The sequence below is a fragment of the Camelus bactrianus genome, chromosome 8, assembly GCF_048773025.1.
Source record: "Camelus bactrianus isolate YW-2024 breed Bactrian camel chromosome 8, ASM4877302v1, whole genome shotgun sequence".
Classification (NCBI taxonomy): Eukaryota; Metazoa; Chordata; class Mammalia; order Artiodactyla; family Camelidae; genus Camelus; species Camelus bactrianus.
The window spans coordinates 10,644,275-10,658,157 of record NC_133546.1 but is presented as its reverse complement, the minus strand read 5'-3'; the positions used below and the strand labels follow the sequence as shown (position 1 = coordinate 10,658,157).

At 38.2% G+C, this 13,883-nt stretch overlaps 1 protein-coding gene across 1 annotated transcript in view; it reads right to left on the bottom strand.

Annotated features, from left to right (window-relative positions):
* Positions 1 to 7,737, bottom strand: part of NOX3 (NADPH oxidase 3) — a 55,847-nt gene extending 48,110 nt beyond the window's left edge. Inside the window, exons 1-4 of the mRNA XM_010965743.2 lie at positions 7,693 to 7,737; positions 6,961 to 7,056; positions 6,737 to 6,847; positions 5,521 to 5,605 (exon numbers count right to left, since the gene is read on the bottom strand). Coding sequence (XP_010964045.2) covers positions 5,521 to 5,605; positions 6,737 to 6,847; positions 6,961 to 7,056; positions 7,693 to 7,737 — 337 coding nt within the window. The remainder of the gene's footprint in view (positions 1 to 5,520; positions 5,606 to 6,736; positions 6,848 to 6,960; positions 7,057 to 7,692) is intronic.
* Between the last annotated feature and the right edge of the window lie 6,146 nt (positions 7,738 to 13,883).

Genomic DNA, 13,883 nt, shown 5'->3' with positions numbered 1-13,883 from the left:
TAACTGTTTTCTCCTGTGTAATGAGCTGTTAATCACAATCTATTTTCTGTTAGGTTGATTTCCACCTGAGAACCGGACACTGTTAAACTCAATTTAAGTACATTTATTGAATGAGCACAGATATTGAACTATTTATTTATTCCTATTGCCAGGTCTCCCATAACAGAGCTGAAAAAACTAATGAAGTAGAATAAGAAAACCCAAGACACTTTTCAAGAGGTAGCTCCTGAGGGAGTATATTGCAAACTGTTCTTTCCAGTTTTTTTTCCATGTACTTTAAAATTCATGTCTAAAATGTTCCTTTGCTCCAGCTGCCTCCATTTTCTTTTCTTTTCACACGTAGAAAATAAAAAAGCAGAATCTCCTATCTCTTTACTTATCTCAGGAATTCTTAGAGAGAACATTTCTCATGCCCATTTTGTTTGTCTAAGTGTTTTATTTCCTCTTAGACTGGACCCTAATTTTATTGTGATCTCGGCTTGGGACTAGAAGTATCCCAGCTACCAAACCCAGGGCTGTTGGGACTCAGTAGTTACTGGGGGAGGTACTTATTTTTGTTCTTTTTCAGACATTATATTTTCTATTCTCCCCTTTATATTAATTTTAGTTATTTTAATAGGAATAGCCATGCTATCTATATTTACAATGACAGTTGCTTCGAGTATGTGATAAAATGGTGACATGATTTTATTTTTCTCTTTCTTAGTCATCAAAACCATATCACGTTATTAGATTTGATATGAGTACGTAGGAGAAAGGACACTGATGAGGATGCCTCTCAGCCACGTAACTTCTTTCAGCCTCTGTTTTATCATCTGTAAATTGGGTGGATGGGGCGAAACGGTGATATCGAGGCTCCCTTCCAGCTGCCTGGCTCCTGTGTCTCCCTCTGAAGTTGACGGGGATCGCCTGTCATCTAAAACGGAGCTATAGTTCAATATGAAAGCCAGGCAAGCATGAAATTCATGTTTTAATGTGTTTTCAAAATCAACGCTTTCTCAAAGGGGCATTTTAAGTCTAGTGGTAAATCCAATGCCGCTAACTACACAGGGGCTCTCTTCCTGGGTCCTCAGTTCCTCTGGGGACTCTCTGCCAAGCACTGGGAAGAGCCCAAGATCCACGTTTCCAGAACCCACCCAAATGCCAGGATAAAGATGCTATAGCTGGGTCTTCCTACAATTTTATTTTCTTACCAAAGTACTATTACAGTTAAAAGCAAGCCACAATCTTGGACACACTACAAATGCACATTTAATTGATGTGTGAACTTCTGAGTTCAAATAAAGAGTTTTATTGAAGAGTGAACAAAAAAAATAATCCTATAAAGGCTACAATTAGAGCCAGTTGCTCTGAGAAACTTCCTTTTCCTTCCTTCTTTCCTTCTTTTTCTTTTTCAGGAGATCAAAGGAAGTGTAACTGAGGGAGAATCTTGGAAGTGTGGTCAGTTCTTGCTATCTTTCTGCCTGCCTGTCAGCGATAACAGTCATTTTGGAGTTAGTCACCTCCTAATTAAGCAGCCTTTGGAAACCAGGACCCTGGGATAAATCTTGGCTGTTTCTTGCAGCCAGAATCTGGCCCCAAACTTTCAAATTTGTGGTCTGATTTCTGCAGGAATACACATATTCTCTGGCACCCTGCGCACGCCACTCGTTTGTAAATGACATCAAATCACATTAGGCAGGACGGGGGAGGAGCCTCCTTGGATCTCCGCACGCCTCAGGCAGAACCAGATCGGTAGCAATTCTTTTCAGATCAGGTCCTGAAGAGTTTGGGCCTCAGGGACTTTTCTCCATGGTGGGGCCTCCAGATCATTTTTTCTCTGCATCCTTATTCTGAGCTTGCTTCTCTCAACCTGTCCTTGTTGTGTTTATTGAGGTTTACAAACGAGTTTTAGTGACTCATCAGGAGCCGGACATGGGTCATTGTTCAGCCCTGGAATCTAGCAGATGCAAGCTGTGAAATTTGCCGGAGATGGTTGCCTGGGTTCCTACTCACAGCCCTTTTGGAGGAAGTTCAGGCTCAAAGTACTACTATTTAGTTGAAAGGGTCTTCAAGGTCTACTGTAGACCAGAAAGTCCAGAAAGATTCACATTAGTAAGAATGGAGAGGCTGCGGAACTGTGCTTTTTGTACCAGTGGGGTTATAGGTCCTGAAAATGATTTATGAGTGGCTGAAGAAGGCTCTGGCAGCCCTTATCACAGGCAGGCAAGCAGGAAGGCAGGACACCAAAAGAAGAAGGGTTCCTGTCACTGTATTTTCAGTGATGTCCTTGATTATAGATACCATTGTTTGCCTCTCCCCTCCTCCCCCCCAGCCTGGCTTCACCAGGCTCTAATTACATCCTTTAATGATTTGACCAATTAAAGCCTGAAAGTTCAACTTCTAGGGGAGTGGATGAGAAATGAGAGGCTGGCACGCGAACTCCGATGTGGGCGCTCTTCTTCCAAGGTTACACACCTCTATTAAGCCAGTCGCCTCTTTGAAAAGCAGCATAATGGGTGATGCTAATAAAATAAGCACGGGGACATTTTCAGCTGCTTCTAAGTGAATCCACCAGAAGGACAAAAATGTGAAAAGCGAAGGTATATCTACAAAGCCAGGACCAGGCTTTTTTTTTTTTTTTTTTCTTTTCTTTTTTCTGAAAGTGCAGTTGCCAGCCACATTTCTTAGTTAACGTGAAATGTAATAATTGCTTTGTCAGGGTTTGGGAGAAGCAGAGAGCTTCCTCCCCACCCTCCTGCCTTTGCCCAGAATGGAAACAACCGCAGAGGCTGCTGGTTGCCATGGCGGTGGGAGGCGGGGAGCCCTCTGCTCTCAAAAGCAGTCAGACCCTGCTGGCAGAGCCCCAGGAGATGCTTGGGAGCCTGGCAAACGGTAGGGGTTCAAGCAGAAGAGGGCCAGAGAGAATACCTGATTCTCTGCAGGGATCTGTGAGCGGAAAGAGGGAGAAAGAGCATCCGGCTTCCTCTTGCTGCAGCAGAATGTGAATTTATTGTCTCGGATGACTGGCATCGTCTTGAATCTCTTCACTGCCCACACTCTATCTTCCCTCCATCCCAAACCGCTCCTGGTTCCCTGGCAACTCCTGTACTGTCCTGTACCTTTTCCCAGTAATTCCCTCCATCTCGTTTGCCTGCTGGCCGACTTCTCCTCTTCCTCAGGTTTGACCGAATTTGTTAAGAATCTTTTATGTGCTGGGGCCAGGAAAGCCGAGCGGCATAAGGGATAGTCTCCATCCCTAAGGTGATCACAGTCTGAGAAATTGTACTATGTGTAGGAGGTGTGACTGGGGCCTACAGGTGGGGTGGGCCAACAGCCCGGGCCTGGAGGATCAGGGGAGGGTGGGCCAGGCAAGGGGTCCTGGATATGGCGACAACTTACCCAGTGAGGAAGGAGAGGACATGCATTTCAAAGGGGAACAGCAAGAGCAAAGGCACAGACTGCTCAGGGGGCGCCAGTAGCTGGGTCCTGCCCAGGGGAGACATCAACGGGGTGTGTGGAGAGGTGAGGCTGGAGTGCTGCTGGGCTGGGCTGGATAGCGGAGCCTACCAGCCATGCTAAACTTGGATTTGAAGTGCTTTGCAAGAGCAGCAAGTAAATGACCTTGAAGTCTGTAGGTTTCCAAGAGGTCCACTCCTGACCACTACTCTGCACATCTCCTGGGGCTGGCTAGGTTGTATTACTGTTTTTTGAATTCCATGGAGAAGGACATAAGGAACTTATCTGAGATCACCCAACCCATCAGTAGCAGGGGTATGAAATAACTCAGCCATCTGATTCTCATCAACTGCTGCCTCTATGAATTACACTCCATCCTGAAAATGTTACTGACCACACCAGATTCAGGAGGTTATAGCTCCTGTCAGGGTATCTTGCACATGGGAGGGAGACATTCAATACACATCACTGATGCATGGATACTATTGATATAAGATTACATGTAAAGAAATATACATACCCAAAGGTTTAAGGCAAAAACTATTGCATTACACATGTTTTCCTTTATTCCTTGATTCCTTTTCTGATTTTTTTTTTTTGATGCTGTGGGGTTTTTTTGTTCCTTCTCTCTATAACATCTTTATAATGTTCTCTTTGAGCTCAATTCTGCCTTAAAGCCATTGCATAGTGATCATATTCTTCCTACCATTTTACTGTGTTTTAGCTCCTCTTTTAATACAGGAATTAAAGACTCTTAAGATTTTAAAGGAAGCCTAGAGATTCCTTAAATTCTTTCCCTGAAGAGCTTTCCAAGAAGCAATCTGGACTCCACTTGGACACCTCCCTCAACAGGAAACCCAGAACTCTCAGGGGACCCTCACTCTAATTTTAGATAATTTTCAAGGTCTGGCAAAGAATTCCATTTCTGAGCTGAAATCTGCTTCCCTGAGTCTTCATTCCTTCCTGCATTCTCTCATTCATCAAAGATTATTGGCACCTACATATACTCAGCGTTACTGTAGGCTTTGAAGCACAATGATGGATTAGCTCTGGTTTTTGTCCTCTATCCCTTTGCTGGTTTTCTCTAGGACATGATGTATTTTTATCCTTAATTCTTAACAAACTCCAAAGACCTTTTGCAAATGTTTCGCAGGTTGGTTTAATCTGGCGTTGAAGACAGTCGGTGGGGAACTCTCCCCACACGTCTCACCGCACACCCAAAGTTGTGTTAATTGGCACTGGGGCACCGTCTGTCATGTCTTGTTGCTTAATTAAATCCACATTTGTTTTGAGTGTTCTTTTTACTCTGCTATTTTTTTATGCATGAGAGGATAAAAACAAATGAGAAAAACAGTTTATAGTTAAATTAGTTGGAGGAAACAGTCCTGAATCATAACTCTTTTTTGTTCAGATAGCCTTTTATTGCAATGTCTTTGTGGTCCAACAAAACCACAAGCCAGTTAGTTACTGCCCCTCTTCTTTTCTTCCTCACCAGAGTTTAACCTTGATCTTGAATGCTGCTTTCTAGTGCCTTTACCTTGAATTCTCTTGTTTTCTAATTCAAGAAATACCGGTAACAATTTATATGCCTATAAAACTTCCTGTCTTTTCAAGATCCTTTTACATCCACTAGCTCAATGCTATTCAGAACCTTGTTCACATGATCTTGCTTTTCTTTTTTCTTTTTACTGCCCATGGTACCATTTGATCGTTGTTTTCCTACGACCGAATGATATTTTGAGTATAGGTCAATTTTATTTCTGATGTGAATTATATTGAATTACAGAGCATTCGTTTTTCAAGTGGGTCTTTACTATTGTATGATCAACAAGCTGAATTATTCACAAATGAAAATGAAGTTTCATAAACTTTTCCTTGACAAATTGAAGGCTTAGTAGGGAAGACTGCCTGAGTATAAATTAGAAATTAAAAACTCCATTTATATCAGGTTTATATGGTCAGATGGAAGCCTAGATTTCTTTTACCTAAGGGCGAGTCTTTGGCAGGGAGGAAATAAACAAAACTATAAAGTGAACATGAGGCATTATAAAATTCATCAGGCAATTAATAATCAGCACTTACTTGCATTAATGGCTATCCCATAGGCAACCAGTTTGTGGAATTTGAGGTTTTTGTCTAATTGCCTCCTCCATGGTCCTCGGAAGCACTAGAGTAACAACAATACAAAGTCTGGTTTGGGGAAGATCATAGCAATAACAGCTCATGAGAGTTAAGAGAGCAGAACTTAGGCTCTGCCTCTGAATTACTGAAGGGGGGGCCACAGGACACAAAAATGAATGGCCATTAATTAGTCAAACAGGCAAAATCAAATGGTTATTACTGACTTTGCTGAAATTTCAACCCAATAAAAGTGATTGAGTTAGTAGTTCCCTGGCTATAAGTCAAAACTCTAGAATAAACATGCTAATAACCATACTTCAGCTAATTTAGAAAATGAAGAAGATAACCATCATCCTTAGTGATGTGGTTTAAGTAGTCTATAAATTATTCCTTATTACAGACAGAAAGGCACTGTATTTATCTACATCTAAATAGTCATAAAGTTATGATGGTGATTATATATAGTAAATTATTTAGTCTGTAAGGGCCATTGAAGGTCTCATTTTTCTGTATAGTGCATTACTCCATTTGGCAGGATACACCAGTAGGTACCCAACACAGTGAAATCTGTATGATTAGGAAATGCCCTATTATATTTTGTAGGTGTTAAAATCTGCATCCTAAAATCTATGTACAGTGATTGTGCTTTCCTGGGCTGAAAGCTCAGAGAGATGTTCCTTTAGTGGTGTTTGACTCCTCTGCTTATTTCTCTCCTTTTGATCAGAATTGGTAATAGTTCAAGCCTTTATAATACTTCCATCTTCATGAGTCAGGTCAATTTTATTAGCCCTTCTTTTCAGATGAAGCAAATGCATTAGGGAAAGGTTGAACAATGAGTCCAATGTCATGTGGGGTGTCAACGGCAAAAACAAAAGACAAATCAGATGTACTAATTTCTGATTTTCATTTTTGGGAGATTGCCAAGATGGCGGAATAGAAGGACGTGGTGCTCACCCTGGCCCACGAACACAGCACAAACTACACACCCATATGGAACAAATCTCAGGGAATACGTACTGATTTTCAGTTTTAGGCATTGTGTTCCCTGACCAAGAAACAAACCTCAGTCTAAATCGGATTACTGGGAACTTCATAGTAAAGTACATCTTTGTTTTCAATGGCACTTATATTAGTGGATCATGACGACTGAAATTGTTTCAAATAATTTAGTACTTACGATACTTGTCCCTCTCATGAATGAAATAAGGTTTCGACTGATTGGTAATAGAATTAGCATGCAGTTAAAATTCAGGCACACGGCAGATGCTCGAGCCCAAGCCAGTGTTGACTGTCCGTATATAAAGACACAAGAAAGAGACACAGTGAAAATGAGGAAGCAAGGGAAAATAGAATGCATTTTGTTTTCTGAAATGATAATGCGTAGTCCCCAACTCTACTTACACCCAGAATAACTCGTGTATAAAGGAAAGACTCATCCTCTTCATACCAATAGAAGGTGTCAATAAACAGATAAAAATTCACTCCCAGCCATGAGAGCTAGAGTAGAACGAAAAGAGGACCAATCAATACTGTCTTCAACTTTTTCTCCTATTCAAAATCACTTGCGGTTCTTCTTTTAAAGTGAAATAATGAGCTTCTCAAAATTAATCAGAATTATTCCGTATACTTATTTCTCATAGATTAGTTTTTAACAGTGATCATAATGGTAAAAAACTGTTAACCTTATAAAAAAGATTTTAAACACACACGGATATACTTTAAGGAATTTAATGAAATGTACAAAACCATCTTAATCAACATTGCTATAATGTTTTAAGTCAATGATGTCAACAAGGAGGAAATCTTTAAAAATAACTCAGAAAGTACTCTAGAAAAATTCCAATTTCATAGTCTAATTCAAAGACTTCATTTGATTTAGAGAAACGTTCATACATGATGCAAAAACAAACTACTTGACTTTAAAAATAATTCAAATGAACTCAATTGGAAAAGAACTTTACATGATTCTGTAAGGGGACATTAAATATATCTACTGAATTTTTTTTTTAAACAAGTTTTAGTCTTTTAACCAGTGTAATACTTCAAGCTATTTAGCATTTTTATACAAGTTATCCTAAGAATCAGGATATTCAATGTCTATATTTAAAGGTGAATAACAAAAGTGATACTTACTGCTAATATGATGGAGAGATTCTCATTCAAAATCCAGCACCCCATCACGACCGCTTTGCTCGTTTGCTGTCGGCAAATTATTTCTTTCATTCACCTGAGCCTGGATGTTGTATTTAGTAAGGGCTCCCCTGCTAAGTTATTTTGTCTTTTTGTCTTAGGAAGCACCTACTGGGAACAGCTCTCGAGGAATTTCTAATTAAGGACTTCTTGCCAAAGGCAAATCAGCAAGTTGACATGCCTCATAACCTGGGTGAAAACAAGGCAAGTCTCTGTCTAATGAGTCCTTTCTTCAAAGGTTTCGCAAGAAAACAATGCTGGTTTTATTAAATTATCCTCATGTACTTTATGCCCCATCCATTTTCTACATGATTGCAGTCAAGATGATAATAAGTCTCTATGTAAATTTGAAAAATTATCTGACTGCTGAAGGCTGGATACAGCAAAACATTTTAATAGAGTTTTCTCTACTTTGTTTATTTTAGCTTCTTTACTTCCTTTCCTCTTTTTAAAAAAACGCTTTTTATAGAAGACATAGAATGGTGGGTAAATACATATAAATTAAATAATCTTTCAGAAGATGGTGAAGCAAAAAGAAAAGGATCTTAAACACAGACTGAAGAACTTTCATAAATTTTAAAATGTGACTATGAATAATTAAGGAGACACTTTTGTGGGATTGGTGGAATAAATCCTATTTTTCCCTAATCCTACTTGGAGCACCCGTGAGGTAAGTGAGAATATTCTTTCATCCCTTAGTGATCACAGGAATGGCTGTACCCATTCTCTGATTTTGTGTAAGTCATAGTTATTAAATACAGTAACTATTAGATAAAGTAACTATGTTGGTAGGCAAAGTTGGCCTAAGTGAAGCAATTTTTGGGCTAATTTTGACTCAAATATTTCATTTAAAGTTTTCAGGCAATTGAGATGGAAATAGGAGAAGATTTGAATTGTTTGAATAGTTGACTAAGCTTTCTGTGTCTTCATATGGTGAATCGATTTAGTTGTCTTAAAAAAATGAAAACTTAAAAAAAACCTGGCAAGAATAATAATTCTGAATATTCATTGACCTAAATAACAAGCATAATCCTAGATCATAAATAAATAATCTAGGCACCAGATTAAGGACTTTTTGAGTATTGTGCAATTAAACCATACAATGACTCCATGAGGTAGTTATTATAAGTCCCATTACACAAACATGGGAACAGACCTAATGAAGTAACTTGCAGTAGGGGTGGTTGAGAGTTCAATCCAGTTCTCCCTGACTTTAGCATCTTCATTTTTAACCATTACTCTATAGTCTTCTTTTATGAAGTACTAATAAATGGATTTGTGCATTGAACACATTTACTATACAGATATAAATTGCATGCATGTAATTGGACACATTTAAGTCACAGGAATTCATTTAATTTAATTTATTGATTGCAAATGAATGTAGTTGTCCTTCAGTACCTGCAGGGGATTGGTTCCAGGACCCACGTGGATACTAAAATCTGCAGATGCTCAAGTCCCTTATATGAAATGGTGTAACGTCCATCTAGCCTACACACACCCATCCTGTAGACTTTAATAAGCCCTAGATTACTCATAATACCTAATATAGTATAAATGCTATACAGTTGACAATGTGTGGCAAATTCAAGTTTCACGTTTTGGAACTTTCTGAAATTAAAAAAAGCAAAACCTTTTTTTTTAACCCATGGTTGTTGAACCCATGAATGTGGAACCCATGGTTACAGAGGACGTACTGTATATTGTTGTATGTATGTCATTAGGTATGCCATCTATTTCTACATAATGCCAATGGATTATAGAAAAATGAATAAATAAGCTATCTTATTGTATTAATCATATTTAAAATTTTCTATATTAAAAGATGTCTTTGAGACGTTGAAGACTTGCAGACTCAGGGGAGGAAATGCCCCTTCCAGTGTTGGCTAAATCCTTGGGATAGCAAACAAATTTCAGAGAACACAACTTTGATATGCAAATCAACCCACCTAAGGCCCCTTCCCCAACCACCTCTTAGATCAAACTTTCACACACCAATCTAGTGTTCTTAAGATTGGTGTCACCTGAGGGCCAGGTACTGGACAACTGGGGACCATTCGTCCAGCTTAGAGCCTATTGGAATGATTCAGACTACCCAATCCTAAGCTTGTTCAGCTTGCCCCGCCCTGTCTCATCCGTTCATTCCCACCAAAACCACAATAAAGGCTCTGGTTCATGCTCTCCCCCTTGCTCCTTCTGCCACTGATGGCCCTGGTGCTTCCCCTCATGGCCCTGCATGGTGTGGCCTGTCCTCTCCTCTTGGGAACTCTAGGTAATACATTCTTTCAAAGCTGATGTCTCCATGTCTGTCATCTTCCCATACTTGGCTACAACAAATCCCAGGTACACTTTAAAACACCTGTTTGCTAACATTTTGAACCTTGGTATCATCAGTTAAGCATTTTGATGAATGGGTGAGCTTTCTACTTATCATCCAGCCCTGGCTGTGGTACCTCTTTTGAGCCTGAGTTTATACATTTGTTTAATGGGGCTAATTATAATATCTACCTCTATGTCAATCTCATTCCTCCTTCATCTCCAGTTCCCTGACTGATGCACAAACACACTCATGCTTCTGTGAGATGATACTTCTTTGGGAGAAGTCTTAGATTTGCCAGCAAAAATTTAGTAAGTTTGCTTCTCTTTAGAAAAAGATATCATTCTTAAAGGTACTTTTCCATCTAGAAATATATATATATATAAAAGTAGTATGCTGGCAGAATTAACCTGAGGTAAGTCTGCAGTTAGTGAAATATCCTCAGTAGCTTTTTTAACAGTGAGATATATAGAGATACAAAGTTTTCATATTCATTTCTTTAAGCCAGTAATCTTCCATGATGAAATGATTTGTTATTTCTGAAGTGTTTAGGATTTACATATCTTAGAGGCCTTATTCAGTTGGGTTATAAAAATTAATTCAGAGAGACTACCTCTAGAATTTTATACTATCTTGTCTATTTTAGATTCAATGAGTGTGAGGAGCAGTTGGAATTTTCTAGCCTTCTGTACTTTTCACACAGTCTTACAAATGAGAGGCGTATGTTGCTGAATAATAATGTGTGGTCACATTGTTTATGTTGTTAGTTGCTTAGAATATTTCTAGTGTTGACAATAAAAATAAAATTTAAAGGTTTGAAAACACATCTTTGCATTCTCCATTCTTATTTCTAAAATGGAATGCGTTTGTTTCTTATTTTGAGTATGTAAAGATACTTTGTCCTAAATCATATATATTATTCATTTGTTACATGCAAAAATGGTTCATAGTTGTATTATGAAGGGTAACTCATGACTCAACTTAAGGATTTTTCTTCATAGATTTTATTTTTGTAGAACTTTCCATGATATTTAATTTGCTCATATTAAAAATACGTGAAGTTCAAATTAGACCCAAATTCAATCAGAGCTGAACACTTTTGTGCAACTGATGCACATGTCTTTTCTTCTCCACTTTTCGATTTTCACATCTAAGAATAATCTGGTTGGCACCACTGGCAGGTTTACAATATGGGAATCAGAATTCATAAGACTCAAGATACCACACCTGACATCACACACCCAAGATCAACTGGGCTTCTTCTCAGATGCTCTCAGTTTTGGTGATAAGACATTGTAGTTGCTCTCTTTGTTTTTAACTTACCTGGTGAAAGTTGGAGGATGCCTATCATGCCCCAAATGACTGCCTCAGTTTTTAGTTCAGTGAAGAAATCTGTACAGATCAGAATTTAAATCAAGACTATCTGAATCACTTCTCCAGAGCTGGGGCCAAGTGAATAGAGTTGCACCTAAAGAGATAGGAAATTGTATGAAATCTACTAAAATAATATGAATGTTCAGGATTTGATCTAGTCTCACCTAACTGTTTTTATTGTTAATAAGGCATGACCATTTTATTTCTCAGAATAAATGAAGTGAAATTTACATTGTGTGTTTCTATAGCAGATACAGCCTTTCTATCTAAATGGATACACTCATTGGTTCTTTCAGCTCACTACAGAAGATGTGGGGTTTTTTTCCTTTTAAAGATCACCAGTAACAAACTTTCTATAATGGAAGAAGTAGGAGGGAAACTGAACAAATATGTTTACCAAGGCAGGTTAATTGCTTGTAAATATGAACACAAAACTTACACTGCCCACACTATGTTTCTGGACTAGATTTGCTCTATTATATTTTTTGGTTCTTTTTAGTTTCTTAGTTGAACAGTTGACCCAACAAAGAAACACTTTGATCCTCAAGGGCAAGATTGATCACGTAGCAGCTTTTGCAGCTGCATACTAAAATCTAGGTTCCCTGTAGAGACAGTAGAGTTCACAAAGTATAAAAATAGCATTGCCGAATTTCCTCTCCTAAGCATTAAACACGTTTTTGCCTTTTCCTAAAAGCATTTATAACATTTAAGTATTAAAGTGAAAAGAGAGGAAACGAAATAAAGAAAAATATACAAATGTATATAATTTCAAATCCTTACATGGCTATTTTGAGGAGCATTTTTTGTGATAATTATGCAATTATGTTAGATAAATTATATGTTGAATAAATTCAATATTTTAAAGAAAAAGTAGAGTAAAAGAAAAAAGTTAAGAAATTCCATATATTAAAACATATCTGATTTGCAAATAAAATTTAATTAAGTGTATCACCAATACCCTTCCTTTTGCTGAATTAAGTATAATGTATTTTTGTTTTAGGGAACATTGTACACTCTTAATATTATTTTAAAATGGTTTGTTTCACAAACTTAGTTAGCATTATCCAGTTTAAGCCTTTTTTCCCCACCTAGGCATAATTCTTTCATTTATCCAAGTTTCAAATGAATAGTTACTGAGACCACTGCATGCACCACACGATGTAGGCACAGTGGGGCATTAGAGGCCTGGGTTCCATTATTTAGAAGCTTAGAATGTAGCAGGGAAGTGACAGGCACATGTCCAACAACTAGAAGAATCATTCACAGGTGAGAGCATCGTGCAGTGGTGGAGACCGTACACCTGAGGGCTACTGAAGCAAAAAAGAGGTCCAGTTGAAGGATTTACTGTAGGGAGAATTCTCTCTAGCTGTGGATCAAGCTGGGTTTTGTCAAAAATTATATAATGTGAAGAAGAGAAGGGGGAAAATAAGTTTAAATTTCTGTGTCTCTCAGAAGGTCAATTCAATAAGCTCCCCAAACATCAAACAAGCAAAAACTGCCCCTGCTTCCATTCTTCTTCCGACAGTCACCTCTGATCTGGTCTTCGTGGTTTGTTTGATTCCCTTTCTCCTGCCTACCTCTTCCTCATTGCTTGTATACGTTTGCAGCACATTTTTTCTTTACATTAGTTGAGTCATCTAAACTTTTCTCAGAGTCATTTGCAGAGCTACTCAGAATCAGAGTTCAAAAGAGAGCAGAGTGACTAATTCATTCTTACCTTCAAACCACGTGGCACAAAGTCTCTTGTTTTGCCAGTTTTAACTTTCTGGTTTAGGAATCAGGTGAAAGTCAGAATTATCATATTTTATATTTGTTTTATATTGTGCCCAGTATAAACTGAAACTTAATAAGTATTAAATAATAAACACAGAACCACATTCATTTCTCTGCTTCTTTATGCATAAAACAATTCTGTACAAATCTCTACACAGATACAGTTGCAAGATTTTCAAGCAGTGTTTTTCCTTAAAGTTTAGAAGTGAGAAGGAAGTTTTCCTGTCTAGGTAATGAATTATTTAACTTCTAAGTTCAGGAAAATTTAAAGTTTAAGAAGGCTAGTCTAGAAATCCCTTCTTTGCATATCCAAGCTGTTCATCTCTCAAAAGTCAAAGTGGATGCCAGAATTCCATAGATTTCATTTTTCAAGATGAACATTCATATTTGAACATATTTCAAGCCAGATGGTTTACAGTTCATGTATTTGTTGCTGTTTTCCTGCCACAACAACTAAATATTGAAGACACATATTTGTGATGAGGAGAGCATCTCCAAACCATCTTTCCTGCTGCTCTTCCACACTGCACGCTCCCTCATCCCCTGTGTGCTGCAGGGAAAGTTTCTGAGGAATCAAGCAGTGAATTACATCCATTTGATTTAATAGACAGTGGAGGGGTGAAATAACATCAAACAAGCCTCCTATAAATAATTTTTTTTTGTAACAGCC